At 35.5% G+C, this 18,287-nt stretch overlaps 1 protein-coding gene across 1 annotated transcript in view; it reads right to left on the bottom strand.

Moving 5' to 3' along the window:
• The window catches only part of EZH2 (enhancer of zeste 2 polycomb repressive complex 2 subunit), a 49,061-nt gene that overhangs the window by 9,987 nt on the left and 20,787 nt on the right, over positions 1–18,287 (bottom strand). The window contains exons 4-12 of the mRNA XM_008504387.2: positions 17,575–17,691; positions 16,120–16,240; positions 13,797–13,940; positions 13,159–13,261; positions 12,402–12,565; positions 6,185–6,276; positions 5,034–5,274; positions 4,432–4,601; positions 3,957–4,051 (exon numbers count right to left, since the gene is read on the bottom strand). Coding sequence (XP_008502609.2) covers positions 3,957–4,051; positions 4,432–4,601; positions 5,034–5,274; positions 6,185–6,276; positions 12,402–12,565; positions 13,159–13,261; positions 13,797–13,940; positions 16,120–16,240; positions 17,575–17,691 — 1,247 coding nt within the window. The remainder of the gene's footprint in view (positions 1–3,956; positions 4,052–4,431; positions 4,602–5,033; positions 5,275–6,184; positions 6,277–12,401; positions 12,566–13,158; positions 13,262–13,796; positions 13,941–16,119; positions 16,241–17,574; positions 17,692–18,287) is intronic.

Raw genomic sequence — 18,287 nt, 5'->3', positions numbered from 1 at the left:
ACCAGAACATGACAAAGACTGCCACCATAAACTGAGCATTAACACTAACAACACAAAATGGACAGAAAAATAAATATGGCAGTCATAACTGCAAAGGCATCTTCTTGTAACAAAGATTGGTGCCACAGGAGGGTAGGAATTTAGCAAGAAGAGAGCTGGATACGTATAGTGCAAGAAAAAATTATGGGCAATCACCTAAGACAACATGAATTAAGCTGCCAACAATGAACAATTTGGCTGGAGGGTTGATTAGAGCAATCAAACAGTACACTTTTTAGCTTGTAAATTTCAAAAATTACCAGGAAGTACTGCAAGTTCCATTGCTTATGGCACAAAGCTGAAGCCTGAATTATTACCATTCTAAAAGTGGATTCATTTATTTCTTGGCCCTGTAATCTGCTATGTCAACCAGAAACAAAAGGCAAGATCTGGTCCCATGCACCAATACACAAAGGAAAGGAAAAGACAAAAAGTTGAGAAGGCACTTGGGAGTCAACTATTCATTAAAAAAGGCAAATTGGCAACTCAGTGGCACATTTCCATACAAGCAGGTAGATTTGTTGCTGACATCTGCCAGACAGCCAGCTTAGAAAATAAGTTTTTCCAGAAGTATTATGACAGAAGCTGTCAATTTTTTTTTCTTCTCTGCTAACAACCTACTAGATTTTGCCAGTGTTTTTAGGAGGCACCAATACCAGCTAATCAGGCACAGTTGGCATGCATTCTTTGGAAGAAGCTGCACTAGCATTTCTTACTCCATGCAGGGATACCCTGCGACCAGAAATAGCACTGAAAATTTAAAGTGCATGCCAATTATATCCATATTTGTAGTTAAGTCTTTGCAGTGCTCAATTTTCCAGCACCACTCAGACTTCTTCTCAGTCTCCCAAATCATAGCTTATCCGCAACCTTCCCACCCCTCAAAGACTCAGTCTTCCGACCAGGTGGCACATAAGAACACCTTAACACATAAGGTGCCTCAGCTGCACCTTTTGCCTGGTAACAGTGAGACTTTACATCTCTATAGGAAGGTACCCTGAACTCTATGCAGAACCACATAAGCTATTCAAACATAACTAGTGAACAGCACTCCAGCAAAAGGTAGGACAGGAAGAGGAAAATGAGAAAGTACAGAAGAAAACAAAAATACTTTCAAATAAAGTTTACTCAGTAAACTCACATCCAAATAGGGGATGAGAGGGAAGAAAGGCAAAAATAATCAAGCAGCAGCAGTACATATATATATACATTATATACACATAATCAATTAAAAAATCCTTACAAATTCAGAGCAAGGAGTGCTGATTGGTTAAAACAAATACAGGTCAACTCCCGTTAATGGAAGACAAAAATACATGTAGGAGAATGAACAGTTCTGAAGTACTCAGCCTTCAACATATGCTCACACTTTTATGAATTCTTTCCTGACTCAGATTTTTCTGTTGCTTTGCATGCAAAGTACTTACTCTTCAGCATAGCATTTTTCACAAACTGCCAGATTAATCTCTGATACAGAGGACAAGCTATGACATTGGCTTGCCAAAAAAACAACTAAATAAATGTCTTCTCCTCCAATTGATCAGTCTTATTATGATTATCTAACAAAAATGAAACTCAAAGTATGGAGATAATTTCTCTTACTATCTAAGGGAGGCGTACTCTTGCGAACTGTTTGCTCAGTATGCTGATATGGGCACCAATATTGCATGGGAAACAGGTAAAGTCCTGCAAGAAGATCTATCAAAACAGCTACAAGAGGACATTAAAAGCAGCCTTCTGCTGCTGCTGCTTTTCTCTTTGGTGAATGCTGCTTTTGCTCCACAGCTGTCTACCACATGTACATTCAGAAAGCCTGCAAACAAGTTAGTGCCTTGCAATAAAAAAGTGCAAATAGGGCAGAAGGGCCTTCCCTGGCTCTAGGACTGGAGTTACTTTACAAATGAGTAAACTCTAAAGAGTTGTAAGAAACAGAGGAACAGACTTTGATGGTTTTCCAATTGCTAGTTGTGCCCAAATACGTAGGGAAGCTAAAATGTTTTCCTTTTTAAGACTACTGCACATAAAAGAACCCCATGTAATGGTACATGCTCTTATTTATTTGAGAAAAAAAAAAGAAAACAAAGGGAGGCTTACACCTCCATGACAATGCCACCCTGCTAACCATACAATCCATTTCAGCTTCAAAATACATTTGAGTCTTTTAGTTACTTTTTGAAACAGGTGTAGTGGCACCATTTTTACAGCAATTTGCATTAATCTGAAAACAAGCTACTTCCCAGCTGCACATTCCAAACTTGCACTATGGATAATAATTCCAAATCTTAACAGCCAAGCACACCAAATTCCTCAAAACTTAAACTGTGCCAAGAGCATGCAACCAATTAATTGTTTTTGTTGAGAATAGAATCTCTTCCAATGTTCACTGAATCCTTCTCTAGGCCACATCAGCTGCCTTTATGCTTGGTTGTTTCTTGGTCAGAGCTTTTCTGAAGTCTCCCTTGATAATCTGAGAAGCTCATTTCTTGAAATGACTAAGTACTGCGAGTGAGACAAAACCCATTATGTTATTTTGTACTAGAACAAGAACAGGATTTGGGACTTAAATGCAGGAATGTGAAACATGTAATCTGCCTAGTCTGCCAAATTATGGCTCAGTTTCTTTACTCCAAAAATATATATAGTCAGCAGCCTGGTAAGTATCCTAGTTAGAGTTAGTAGTGCTGAGGTATTCTTTCCACTTCCACTGCTCTGACCCTACCTTGTGCCAGATCTCTTCTTACTCACCTGTAGCTTCCTTCTGCCTAGGAAGGTTGTGGGTGCCCTCCCCTTAGAAGAGTTCAAGGCCAGGTTGGATGGGGCATTAAGCAACCTGATCTAGTGGGAGGGGTCTCTGCCGTGCAGAGGGGATTAGGCACTTAGATTATCTTTAAGGTCCCTTCCAATCCAAACCATTCTATAAAGTCTGATTCAGAGTAGAAACATTCTACTTCACGTCAATACTGTCTTCAAGCCAGTACCAGGAATTTCACTAAGCCCAGAAATAATACACTTTAACAATATAAAACAGAAGCAAGAATTTATGGGAGAAGAACTGAAAGAATAAACCTGGAAGAAAATGAGTACAGGGAGTAACAGGAAACTTTGTGGAAAAAAATGCACTTAATGCCTACCAATTTTCAGTCAGCTTTTTATCTCCTATATTCTTATTCCTGGGAATAAAAATAATCATGGAGTCGTACTTTTCAAACTTCAGGATTCTCAAAGAAAAACACATTTCAGTGGCAGACAATAGTCACCACTTGACAATTTCAACAGAAATTGTTTCAGATGGCCCTTGTCACTCCAGCAAAAACCTTGATTCAGTTCTTCATTGCAGCTTCAATTCAATTAGTAACTTGTTAACCTGGTTCTTTAGTTCCAGTTGATAATGAACTTGGTATTGGGATGATACGAAGTAACAGTCTCTCTTGCAAAAAAAGCAATTGTACTAGTTTGCTATTTTGCTTACTGATCATTTGAATCTTATGTTGGATACACTGTAAAAACCCCATGATTTTTAATTTACAAAATAACATATAACCACTATTGAATACTATAATACATGTAAATTTAATATTAATTGCTGCAAACACAATTATAACTCAGTTATCTTGAATGTCCTAAGTAGAGTATTTACAATCTAAACTTAGCTTGACTACTTTCAGCAATACATCTGCAAGAATAAGAATCTGACTGTTACAGAGAATAAAAAGAAGGGAAAGGGGAAGTGGAAGGTTATTCTTGCTAATGCACTAAGACTTTTGTCTGAAACCAAAACATCTTTTTTTTTTAATTGCTGCAAATTTTGTAGTCGGAAGCAAAAGATATGCATGATTTTTCCTCCAAAATACTTTCTGTTCTAATCCCCTGTATCTCAAATTTATTGTTATGCTAAGGTTATTTAGTAACAGATTTACCTGTGTTTCCTTTTCTTCTTTCTGGGAGGAGTATCAACATCTTCAGCAGGGACTGGAGCAATAATACTAGATTCCTTTACTCTAAACTCATACACCTAACAAGAGATACCATAATACATCCACGATAAATCTCTCACTAGTAGAAAGTTGCTCATTTTCTAAGTTAGTATGATTTCCTCCAACCAACAACTTAGAGGTTATATCCAGTCATAGTGTCTTTTCAATATATTTAAAGTGGGTTATTTTTGTCATTTAAGAACAGATAGCCTAATTTAAATCTCCTGTAAATTTAATTTAAAAACAGTTTTAAAACTAACTTTTACATACTTGTGGCATGAATTCTGGATCATAGCATTCTTGGGGAAACTAAGAAAATGAATTAATTTTCTCTTTTAGTAATTAATACTAGTATTTCTATACTTCAGTTTTAAAAGTAAAACTCTTATGATCCTTCCTAAGTAGCTTCCTTTCTTACCTGCCTGCATGTCTTGGTCCCAATCAGTCTGGCAATTGCACAGAAGTTGTCATAGTAGGTGCCAATAAGAACTCTAAACATTGAGGCTTCTGCACCACTCCATTCCACATTCTCCGGAGGTTCAATATTTGGCTTCATCTTTATTGGTGTTTGACACCTAGAATTTGCTTCTGCAACACATAATTGAGAGTAAGGGTCAACGTAAGGCTTACTTTTAAAAAATTCTACACAGCCCTTAAAACTGTTAAATTATTAGCTGTAGTTAAAAATACTCCAGGATTTTGTTGTTTCTTAATTTAAGTGCCACAACAAAACCGCACTTTTCACATACCTCTTAAAGAAGTTAAAAATTAGGTAGCAATAGCTATTGAAAATAATCTCACCACACAATCTCACCACTATACGTAAATAGAGACAATTTCCAAAGAAGGAAATTTTCTTATATAGAACTATTTGATTAAACTCATTGTTATTCTCTATTTTCACTCAGTTTCATATATAGCAAATACACAGGTTTCTAGGATCTCATGGCTGGACTTGGGTTTTTTCAATCCTCTCAAGCACTGCAGGTTATTGAATAAAGAAGCACTCTCTAGTCTCACCAGAGGAACTGGATGTTTCATCTTTCTTTTCTTCTTCTTCTTTATCATTGTTTTCTCCTCCAGTTTCAGTTCCAGCTTCTCTATCACTGTCTGTGTCTTTAGATTCCAACACATTTATTGTTGGTGTGCTAGGTCTGCTGGTGTTATTTGGAAGCCTTCCCCTTCGGCGGCCACCCGGGCGCTTTGGCGGTGTCTTTATACGCTCTGCAGTCAATGCAGCTGCAAACTCCTTTGCACCTTCCTGAACACAAAATGTTGTAATTTTAAGGGGAAAAATTAAAGAGTTTTCATCTCCGGGCAGGGATCAGGGCAAAATGCATTCTACTTGCATACTGTGTAACTTTGCATCCGTCTACAAACTATCATGAACACAATTTTCTGTTAAATGTACTCTAACCATGAAAATAAATACTTTTGATGCCATCATGAAAAACAAATAACCTTCATTTACAAAGTGCTTATGTCAGTATTTCAGTTCCAGTTCATTTTGGCTGCCAAGTGAAAAATAATTCAGTAGTAAATTTCTATTTTCCTAGATAATAGAAAAAAATTAGAATTTCCCACAGAAAATACCCTTCAAAATATAAGAACTCTTCTCATATACAGAGCTTAAACAGCATGTGTTCTACACTTTAAAATACAATCACCAGTAATTCTTTTTCTATTAAAAAGGGATATCTAATTGTGTAGAAAGTTTTTAGACTGGATACATGCCATAGAAAAAAATTTAAGAGATTATGAGAGATTTAAAATTATATTAATAAATATTTAATCTTCCTGGTGTTTGTTAAGAGCATGAATTCTAGATGGAATCTACCTTTGGCAAACTAAAACAGCTTTTAGTTGTGATATAGCTTATGAGAGAGCTAAGTCTGTAAAACTCAGTTCTTCAACCAGACAGGACAGCAGCAACACATTATTAGGAGGTAATAGTCTTTCTTCCCTATATATATCTCAGGCTACATCTAATAGAGCTAAAAATTATTCCTTTTTAGACTTTCATTTGCAGATTGGAAATTAACTCCTTGGCAGAAACTGAAGATAACATACATGACTGGAAGTGCCCCTCACAGATCCCACATGTCCTTGGCACTAAATTTAGCTAGCTAGCACTAGCACTTAGTGAATTCTAGCATATGAAATTATCTTACCAGATGTTGATAACAGTGTGGTCCACAGGGTTTATTATCTAATGCTGTTTCTGTATTCTTTCGTTTATAAGTATTAGGAGTTGCATGGAATGCTGTTGAATAAAATGAATATTTGTAAGTTTTAATATAAGAAACATGTTTAAAGATCTAACACCAAATAGTATCCAAAACACAAAGTTTACCAAGTCTTTACTTATACCAGAATAAAAATTATAGCAAGTGGAAAAAACCACAACAAAGTAACACCCAACAAGTGACATTGACTTACCACTTAAATACACAAAGTACATGGCTAAGTTTTGTATATGCCCATTTACATCAGTGAAGAAAATCATCACATTTGTTTCATGTATTGAGGAAGACTTGCTATGTCTCCCTTCCCAACAAAGAGAACAGATTTTACGTCCATTACTATGTTAAACAGTATTATTCAGGACTTCTCCTAGTAATACATTATCACCTCTAATCCATAAGATTCAAGAGTTCAGTTTCTATCTTGTCAAAAAATCTAACCCCACACACTTTTGAGAAGGTAATGAACACACACACATTTATTACTGAGGACACATAATAAGCACTATTGCTCTATTTGTTATCAGCACTCCAACTAAGCTGACAGGAAGTAAGCTGACAAGCTGAAGGGTGAAAACAAGTTAGCATCTCACAGTCTCTATGGATTCAGAACAGCCAGTTGTATGCAACTTGCAGAGAAGTGTCTGCTCATGCAAAGCTGATGGACGCTGTATAAGTTGCAGAACTCAGTCATGAAACAGAATTGGCTACATTTACAGATGCAACAGAAGCACTTTTATAACACGATGGCCACGTTTCCTACCTATTTATTCCCTTTGCTAGAGCTCATCTCTACCAGTTTTCTCCCCATGCAACCCCTGCCTCCCAGCAGGACGTTTTCACAGAAACTGATTTTTGCTAGAAGTCTTAGGAACTCTACCATATCCCTTACTTCACTGTAGCCTGGAAAACCAGTAGCTAGACTGACCAGAACTCATATACAAATGTTTCTAAACTATATTAGGAGCTTTCTGAACTACCACTAAGTTTTTTGCAATTGTCTTTTTTTAAAAAATTGTCCGTGCTCAAGGAATATTTTTGTTTGTTTGTTTTTATGTATAAATGATAGGTATCAATAAATACATTTTTTCCCCTAAATGTGCTAACAGCAGCATACACAACTGCAAGAAACAAAAATGGAGAAAGTAATCAAGTTAAAAAAAAAAAAAAAAAAAAAAAAGCAACCAAAAATTCCACCACACACTACTCAGTGCTCTCTGCTTCCTAATCCTCCATGATTAGGCCTACAGAAGATGCCTGTCTGAAAATGCATTATTCCCAAGAACTGTAAAAGCACTTATGCTGCAGTTTTACCACAGCTGCATCAGGCAACTGTAACTTAGTTAGATTTTTATACCCAGTGAATACAAAGTGCTAATGTTCCAAATGAAAGATGAATTCCTTTCCTCTTTTACATAAGGGTTGTTCTGTACCAACACTACACACGTATCCTTATCCTTCAATAAGCCACCACCATAGGATTTTCTATACATATTTCTAGATTGTGCACAAGGCTTCCTTTATGAGAGTCCACTATGCTTTCAAGACTAAGCTTTAAAAATTTAGTTTCTTCCCTCTTAAGGAATGTGGGCAGAGCTCACATCTGTCTTCACCAAGTTTTTAAAAGCAGACCTCATGTCAATGATTTGCAGAGTAGCTCCATAAGCACTTATATGGCCCAGGCAGGAAGGGTGATCAGTGCTGAAGAGCATGTTAGACAGCTTCTTTGGTGAAAAAAATACATCTTGGAACCACCACTTCATGCTCCCTTCTCATAAGGGATGGGACACTGGAAACTGAGTAATAAATTCTATAATGTTATTCCTGTATTAATGAGAGGAACACATGGGAACCTCAGGGGAGCAATGTTTTCTTCCAAGGCTTTCTTAAAAAGTTATAAACAATACTAAAATATCACTAAGTATTGCATGACTTTCTCCAGAAAAATACATTAGATTTTATAGATCTAGAAACAGAAAAGTGTCGCTTTTTCACATATGGATATATAGATAGGTAAAAATTATTTGCAAGCAGGTATAGGAATGTCATTTATGCATACGGTTGCTACTGGCATTCTTTCATCCCCCACATTCCAGTTAAAAGCCTTTACATGGAATAACACTTCTTATATGTTTCACATACCCTTCAAGTGTTCGTACATTCTGTAAAATATGTTAAATAACAAAGAAACCTTGCAATCTAATATAAAATTATTTCACCTTTTCCCAGCTTCTAACAAAAAATGGTAGGAGCTCCCCACCCAAAAGTGGGGGGGGGGAAACCTAAATATTTTTCAACAACGCATCTTCAAATTTGCATACTATATACCATTACATTCCTTCAGATTTTTTTTTTCCACATAATTTATACCCTCTCTTCATACCACAAGGAAAATAAACTTGAAACAATGCAAAAGAATAGTAAAACATTTGCAAGCTATGATCCATATCAGACTGCAGCTATGTGCAGAAATGAAAACTATTCTTTCTACATGTTATTTGCAGATGCAAACTTTTCTCTCAAAAGTTATTTGTGCAAGGTCCTAGGAGGAGTGTTTATTTTTTAAAAAAAGTATTTTTCTTTAGACAATGAAAAAATGTTTAGTTGGTAATACAGTGGGAAAAAATAAAAATAAAGTTGTGACTTTTTAAACCAAGAAAACCTCAGAAATACACTATATGTGTAATATTAGAATTGTATCTTGTATTCCACTCTTTCAAAAACACCTGAAATAATATAGTATTGACAACTATAACCAGAATCTACCACTGTGGCTGTGAGGTTTTTTGGGAGGCTTGTTACCAATAAAAGACTGAAGACAACAATAAAACTATTTGTATAGCTGTATTATCAATCTTGCCAATACAAAAAGTAAATTAAAAAAAAAAAACTTTGCAGAATTTCCTAAATACCTCAGCTCCATACTTTTTCCATAATTTCTTGACAAAAGTCATTCTAAAACTGATTCACCAAGAATGTTTTTCATCTTATGAGATTTATGACCTGTCTCATTCCTCACAGACTCAATTCTCATGTTTTCATATTGTGAAAGTACACAGGCAACAGTTTAGCCTGAAACGTACGTTTGCTTTACAGTAAAGCTATTTGGGAAATTCTCCCTACCTGACGTTTTTCCTTCTTCTAAATTCTTTGTTAGTCCAGATATTTAGGCATAACTCCTTGCTGTCAGCAAATGAAGTCGGTATACAACTTTTTTCAGTAATGTCATCACCTGCACATAAAGGGATTGCCAGCTCGTCAAGGGGACTTGACATGTTAAAAATTGAATAGCTTTCCCAGTATTTGACTCAAATGTTCTAGAACAAAGATTTGAAATTCCATAAAATAAGGCTAATCTTAACAAAAATTGAATCTTAGAGGGGGAATTACAAAATCAAAACCAGACATAACAGAATTCCTGTATTTTTAAAATTTTCTATGCCTTTCTAGAGATTTCTGCCTTTTGAAGTACAAATCTGATCACTGTAGCCCACCTTGTTACCCAAGTAATCAATCAAAAATGTCATCTGCAGAAGCCAGCGCATAATCCTCCAGTGCTTGGCAAGTGCATGAGATAGAATATAAGGGCACCTGATTAGGGTTGCTAGAAATGTCACTGACTTTTATTTTAAAAGTTAAATTGTAGAGACACTGAAAATTTCTGCTGCAGCATTCCAATAACCAGAGTAATCTTTCTAATTCGTTCTCAGCAATGCATCTGGTGGAGTTTGACCAACAGTTAAAATTCCAGAGAAATCAAAGAGTTCATACAACCAACTCAGTTTTGAAACTGATAAATTCCTATCTCTAGACAGACACATAGACAGATAGAAAACAATCCTTATCCTTTGGTGTTAGGACAGACAAAAGCAGAAGAAAACAATGGACACAAAGCAGCACAGAAGTGGGATTTGGATATGTCTCCAAGGAATAGTGACAGAAGGACTGGTTTATTACATTGAGTGTCCAGTCTGGAGGCTACATAGTCAATGGGTAATGCATAAACTGCCATGGAACAGATTATCAATAACCAGTAATTTCATGCTCCATATAGACACAAGGTACCTCCTGAATGCCTCCACAGTGTTAAATGCTACTCTTCCTTCATTCTGCTATGCCCTTGAAAACCAGAAGAGACGATTTAAAGTTTGGGCCTTTTAAAGTACAAGGCCTGGTTTATAATAAAGCCGTGGACATACACCACTTTGGAAAGAATACTGGCTTAAGGAACTTAAAAAAATCAGCAAAAAGACCTTAGGTAATCTTTTAGCATAAATATCTTGTTTCTCATCTGAAGGTTATTAACACAGAGAGAGAGGGCACAGAGGCACAATGCTTTTGGTTTAAAGGATGTTGCTAATGAGAGAACCAAGTTCTTTCAGCTGATCAGTGACATGACTCTGGACTTTGTAATTGGCTGAATATGGCACTAAAGAATACATCAAAATGAACACTATGAACCTATCCTTCACAGCTCTAAAAAGAAAAGACTCACAGAGCTGGTGCCTCAAAACTGTGGACTGGTAATACCAGGCTCCCCAGATTAGCAGTTACCAAAACATGGTCTGTGAATCCTCTCAATTCTACTTCTGACAATCTGCAAAAAATTACTACAAAAGTTAAATCCATACAAGCTACATAAGTAATCAAATATATGTGAGAAAAGCAGGCTAGAACCACTGCTGCAGACATACCCAAAATTTTCTGGGGTGCTACTAAAAAAAGTTTGTCTGGACAATGCTTTCTTGTTGACTTAAAAAACAAAATTCTTCTGAAGAAGCAAAACTACTCAGTCTTCCTGCTAGACCACTGAGAGTGTCAAAAACTAAAACCACTGCCAGACAAATGGATTTGCCAAGAGGCAGCATACAGCTTCACTCTTCCCTGTCTTACAGACTAAGGCTGCACATACATCTTCTTGGAACGATTCATCCAGGCAACTAAGATATTTGTAAAAAAAAACTACAGCTCCACAAAACACTACTGAAGCTGGCTGAACAAGGCAGCATCTACATGTCCAGAAACTCATTTTTCTTTATCATTCAGAAGAGGTTCTTTTTCTATTTTCAAGCAAGGTCTGCCAGTAGAACACAAGGAGAGAGTAACCAACAGACCTAAGTTCAAAAGCCACAAATATTAAGGAAACTAGGAAAAAAGAAAAGCTTCCCTCTCTACGCCCATCTGAGAACAACTTCAGTTCTTCCTCAAACTGAAAGGCAACCAAAGCATACTAAAAAAGCAGCAGCACTATGCAAAGCATTAAGTTTTAAGTACAATCAGAAACTACTGACAAAGCACAAGGATTTCCAAATTAACATGCATGCATACTCACAGTGGAACATGCAAATAAACAGTTAAAAGAGAAAATAAATTTGAAAGAGAGGACATTGTAATACAAGTTTCAACTTGTACTAAAAGTTGAAACCACTTCATATACGACCCTTTACATTTGACTCTGTTCTCAGAGACAGAATTGTCTCAAATAGCACTTCAGAATTTCTCTTATTCTTCACACTTTGCAAATGGAAACATCATTGGTAATGCTCTTATTAAATCCTTCCCTCAAAAGAAAGGGACAACATGAAAAGCGATTCAGTGGGAAGAATGTCGCAATTTCTAAAATTCAACTGTCGGAAACAATTCTTCATCAAATCACCAGGTACAAGTAAACTGGCTAGAAAGTAACCTGAGAGAATAAAAGACTCAAGAACTGTTAAAGGATGTTCATTCTCCTAGCTGGAAAGTGAAGCGAGTCTGATGAATAGTAAGATATTTTAATGGAGAAATATGTTCCATTCTCCATATACAAACTGTCTACCACAGAAACAGTAGTAAAAACCAATGTAGTTTTCTTAAGGACTGTAAGAGAAGTAATGTCAAAGGCCAATCCAATTAGAAATTCTATGTGAAGGAATAACAAACTACCCCAAACAGGAGCACTCGGGTTTTTTAACTACAGTTCTCACTGCAAAATGATGCCATCAACATGGTCAAGCTGTTTTTGTCAACCTTAGCCATTGCTGCTTTTGGTTTTTTCTTCTCTTTCCTTCCTTTGGTACTGCATTTTAAGGTACTTTTAAGTATTCTGACATGCAAAAAAATAAGAGGTATACAAGAGGTATACAACAATCATAATTGTACTTACGATGCAAGAAGCAATCATATTTAAAACAGCGTCTACAGAAGAGTGTGTGAAAAGAGTGCAGGCTTTGCTCCCTCTGAACAGACTTAGCATTTGGTCCATCTATGTTTGGTGTGCATTCAGGAGGAAGAGCTCCAGGAAGCTGCTGCTCAGTGAGTTCTTTGTATCTTAAAATAAAGAAATAGAAGTTATTTATTCATTATAATAAATTAAAGGGAAAAAAAAACAAACCCAGTTTTTTTATTTTTCCTGCAGCAACACTTTGCATTTCAAGGGACAAAAAGAATTAAAAATTAAAGAAGTATATGCCAGCTGGAAAGGTCAATCTATCAGTGACACAACATGTTATTAATTTCATACTCATTAATACAAATAATAAATTGGCTAGGAAATAATGCATTTTTTTTTCTGGACTATAATCTCCTTTTATAAATTACTCAGTATCACTCACTAACTCCAAAAAGGAAAGTTTTTTTTTAAACAGCAACTTTTATTTTACCACTTCAAAAAAATAACAAAGATTATTAAACACATGCAAGCATCCACTTTAACAGTTTGAAAGGCAGGCTAATAAACACTTCTGTTTCCTTTGACTTGGTGGGAACAGCCAATTCCCTTCAAGCATCACTTGCAGAAGTTATACAACTGCCACAGAGCCCATCTGTAAAGACCATTCCTAATCAACATATATTTAATGAAGCCAAGAAATCTTAATTTCATGAAGCAACATAGCAATGTATCCCAAGAAATACTTTCTTACTTCTCTTTTAATTCTTCTGCTGTACCCTTGTCTGGAAACATTGAGGAAATGGCTTCAAATATCTTGTCAGCAGGAAATCTCCGGGGTGGGTGGCTTTCTTTGTCTGTCAAATAAGCAAAAACTTTGGAAAAACAGAAAAAATATTTCCGCTCATTTGCTACTTTCAAGGAGGTATTGAAAGAAAGGGAGACTTCATGAAAATCTAAATTTTTAGAAAAAAAAAAGTATTCTTTCTAATTCACAGACAACTTAAACTTCATTGTCATCTTTCCTTCTAAGTCTATTAGTAAAATTTGGATAAACCACTATTTCACCAGCAGATGGAGATGGCAATTCAGAACTCTGCCTACAATAGGACAATATTTCATTTTCTGAGGAGCATAAAAACATTTAATAGACAGATATCCAGATTACTGTTGCTTCATTTGACTGTCTCATTTATGCCCATGAACAAAAACTGGCAAAAGTACCTTGTGTAGTGTTCTCTGTACAACTCCTGAACTAAATGGCAAAGGGAATGAGGAAAATGATGCTACTATGGAGCTAAAAACTATCAGGTAGAAGAGTTTGAACAAATTTATTTAGTGATTAAATAAAAATAATTTTTGTTTATTTTTTAAGTCTGCTAACAGACATACCTATCCTGTTACCTTCCCGATCTTTTTGCTTGTCATCTCTTTCATCAGGATTGTCATCTCCATCATCATCATCTTCATCATCACTATACTGACCAAGTGCATTGACCAGCTCAACAAATATTTCATCATTGATAAATCCACATTCTGAAATTCAGCAAAATTGGAAGTGAACAGAAAAGCACAAGGTGTTTACGAAATATTTTCTATATATATTTTCAGTCCTCCCTGAATTTCAATTAAATTATAGCAAATGCAGTAATTTATGAAAAAAAATTTGTATTTTCCCTCTTAGTTTCAATGTATGAACTGAGAAGAGAGAAAAATATTCAGTATTTATTTCTTAGACTGACAACTGGGAAGGAAACTTGTTGAAAAATTTATTTTCCTGACTTCCTTCATACAAGTCGATATAAATAAATTTCCCTTCCTTTGAATAAAATAAAATTTTTAAAAATTACTCAATCACTAAACTATTTAAGAGATTTTATGCCAGAATCCTTATTCAAACACGGCTGAGTTAAGCCAGCCTAGAAATTAATGTCTATAAAGCTATTCCTAGCTATGCTAGGGAATCTCCTGAGAGATTTCTGATTGGTAGTTCTGTAGCACCCAGTTCCTCACTACAGACCCCACTAGCAAGCTGATAAAAAATGAATAGTTATATACAAATAATTCCAAACAGAAGGATGCTGCATGCATCTCCTTGTTATCTTATATTCCACTGTGAAATTCAGGTAAGGTGTTTCTGCAGAGAGGAAAACTATTGTTACTGTTGACAAATACTGCTATAATTTTTTTTAAAATAACCATGAACTGTGTGGGAACTCTAGTGTTTATCACCATCCTTTTTAACCTGGACAGGGGCTGGGTTTCAAACTCTAATTTGAAGGAAACTAATAGTTTTATTCCTATCTAGACAATAAATACAGGCAGGTACTTCATTTGAAAGTTTTAAACTGAATTCTTAGCACAATTTTTAGTGGAAAATTCTCTCACCAAACTGCAATTACAGAATTACATGGGCATGCCCCTGGGTTACAGATTCCCCATAGCATTTACATTTAATTAGAGTCACAAAAGAATTATAGTTACTGGGAAACTAAAGACCCATCTTTCTGCTTTTGAGACATCCTTTTGAAGGTCCATAATAACACTAACTGCCAACATAAACTCGTAATTCAGGAAAGTGAAACAAGATTAATGTTAAAGCTAGACTCATCTAATAATAAATTAAATCAATAATCAAAGACATTTACTAGTAATGTTGCTATTATGACATAATCAGTTCTCTCAGACAGATGTCAGCAATCAGTAAATCTGTGAAAATATCCAAAGTCAAAACCTCATGAAACATTTCATGTTTTTCATGAAATATAAAGGCACCAGCTATCTTCAGGACACTAATAAGACTGACATAGGATTGAATAGCTTTGTTATTGAATCACAGGCTTAACCTTCATGAGTGTCATACAATGAACTCAAAAATGTAGTTCTTTTTCTCAGGGTTAATTTGTGGGGTGGGGAGTGTGGGTGGATAATGTTTCTGTGAAGGGGCAAACAAGAGTAATCAGAGAAACCTTGATGACTGTGAAGTTCAGGCTTGCATAAGTCAGCTCTGAGTGAGCACATACAGCAAGTGAAAGGTTGCTACTTCACTGAGACTTCAGCAAACTAAAAGACTGATGACATTGCATGTAGTCCAGCTCCAACACAGAATAGGAGATGAACTGCGACTAAGATTACTTACATATATAGCATACCAACAGTAGGATACAACTTTATTCTTTAAGTTGACTCATAGAACAGAGATTTTTAAATAGCTAATATTTCCTTATTAAAAAGAAAAAGCCCGCCAGAAGTTATTCTACCAAATTACACTTGCAAGTGTTGTTGTTACCAGTTTTGCATATTCCTGCCACTTTCTGCTAAGTGAGACACACACAGGGACATTTATATTCCAAAGCTGTGAGCATAAAATTGAATACCAAGAACTTCAGGTTGCACCTAGGCATTATGATGAATCGCTGTATGGTCTAGAGAAAAAGTTAATGTGTTTAATATCTCCATAGTACCACTTTAACATTTTTCAGCCTTATAAAGACGCAAAACAATATATTTAAAATAAGGAAGTCTGTCACAACCAATGTTTATACAGTGTAGAGATTCTAGAGATACAAGTGACATCAATCATCTAGAGATACTACCAGATACTGCTAGCATCTAAAGATACTACTGAATCAAGCCTTAAGCCTTAACAAGCAACACTGAAAACAATTATGTATGCAGAAATAAGTGATTAGTATACCTGAGTGTTCGGGCTCACCTCTGTCTCCATGCACTTTTCCATCATAGTTCTTGATCAGTTCTTCAATAAAGGTACCATCCTGGTCAAGTACTTCATCTCCCATATAAGGAATGTTATGTAAAACTGTTTCATCCTCTACCTAGTAACAACATTTACAATCAAACAATTTTAAATTGTGTTTGCACAATTTGCACCATTTCTGCTTTGCTATTTTCACTATCAACAAGTGTCTCGCTATCACAACTAACTAACTGATTTCACTAATTAACTAGATACATAAAACAAAACCCTCGTCTTTGCTCAACAGTGATTTGCTCACAATACTGACACTAACTCTTAAAACTAAACTCAACACTGAGTTTCCACAAAAGCTTCTACTACTGAAACACAGTATGCTACCAAGCTTTGGGATGCTTGCATTTCATAAATCTATTCTCCCTTTGTTCTTTTCCACAGTAATGTGCAATGGAAAACACCTCTTCATTGTTTTGCCAGAGGTCAGAAATATTAAACAAAAGGACTCAAGTTGTCTAAACAGTAAGCACAGAAACATGCCTCACAACTTACTGTAAGCTCCACAATTTTTTGGTGTCTGCATATAGACTAATAGTATTAATACTCCCACATTTTCTCACTACAATTTATGGACCTTGATACTAAGCTGTGTCTTCCAATACAACAGAAGGACCTTCTATTGTTAAGGAAATACATGTTAAGGAAATCCTGCTGATCACGATTCCACACTGGTGAATTAAAAGCAAGTAAAAAAATGTGTGGAAGAACTCTGCACTCATACTGATTACTTACACAAACTGGTTACTTACATCATTTGGCTATGATTATTACCATAATAGCCAGATTGCAAATGCAATCGGGTACCAAATGATGTGACAAAGGCTTGTAGCAAGCTAAGCTGTTCAAATAAGTCAAATACCTAATCTACAAGAAAAGTCTGACATTATGGCTTCTGCATAAAGTGAAATTAATAAGAAGAAAAGGCTATTCCAATTTCCAATAGAAGAATGACCATTACATGGGGAGACTATTTCAGGATTAAGTTCTCTTTATGCCATAAGAATTAATACTCTGCTACAGGTATGTTGGTCAACTGTCATTTCCCTCAGAAAACATTTGCCATTACAGTAATTATATGCTTTCAAATAAATCCCCATTTGTTAAATGGCATGTGTGACAATTGGTCACCTGAAATAAACAAACTTAGATTCTCTTTACTACAAGGTTTTAGGATACTTGAGTTCATTGAAGACAGAGGTTTAGTTTGCAATCGAAGTTATTTTTTGTATTTTATTTGGGGGAGCCTACTTCTGATTATAACTTCTGATTATAACTGATTATAACCAATATCAAAAAGGTAAGGAGGTTACTGGCAGCAGGTTTTTTCTGGTTTGTTCCTAAAATTAACACCTTCCTTTTCTTCATACATTTCTACTTCCAGCATTTGCTTAAACTTACCATAAAATTCTGTTGAAGAGGAGACCAAGAATACATTATAGGCACAGAAGCAACAGCATTGAGAGTCTTCAGTGGGATAACTTGTTTTGGAAAATCTATGTCACTGGTAACAGAGCACTGAAATAAGAAGTTCAAGTTACACTTAACAGAGCAACATCAGAAACAAAAATTTTAAAAAAAGTCACAGAAGAACACTTTTTACAATGTACAAAATTCAAAGTGAATTGGCCGTATCAGCCTTTGAGGATTTTTAGGGCATAATAGTAAAAATTTTTAGTAGGAAAAAACACAAAAGAATGACTTCTAAGTCAATACCTTTACTAATAGATCATGATGTTTTTTCCATTTAACAAATGGTTGTGATAGTATTTACTAATAGTGTTTAACCTTCATTACAAATCACGTTTGGTATCTCAAAGCAGATTTTATACTCTTGCTGCTACACTGATGTTAGAGTATTTACTGAAACCACCAGAGAAGCAACAGAATTCCCCTGGCTCCAGAGCAATACACTGCAGAAATCATGTAGTTTTTATGTTAAGAAAATAATTTTTTACTGTAATGCCAGTAAGACATCTTCTGGAAATAAATTCTCTATGTGTCTTGCAAATTCCTGCCAAGTTTCCCCATCATTGTCTGTTTATCCTATCCTCAAGCCTTTGATTATGCTTACAACAGAAAAATGAAAATTAACTATTAATATCCAGCTCTGG

The sequence above is a fragment of the Calypte anna genome, chromosome 2, assembly GCF_003957555.1.
Source record: "Calypte anna isolate BGI_N300 chromosome 2, bCalAnn1_v1.p, whole genome shotgun sequence".
Lineage (NCBI taxonomy): Eukaryota > Metazoa > Chordata > Aves > Apodiformes > Trochilidae > Calypte > Calypte anna.
This window is presented reverse-complemented; position numbering and strand designations above follow the sequence as displayed.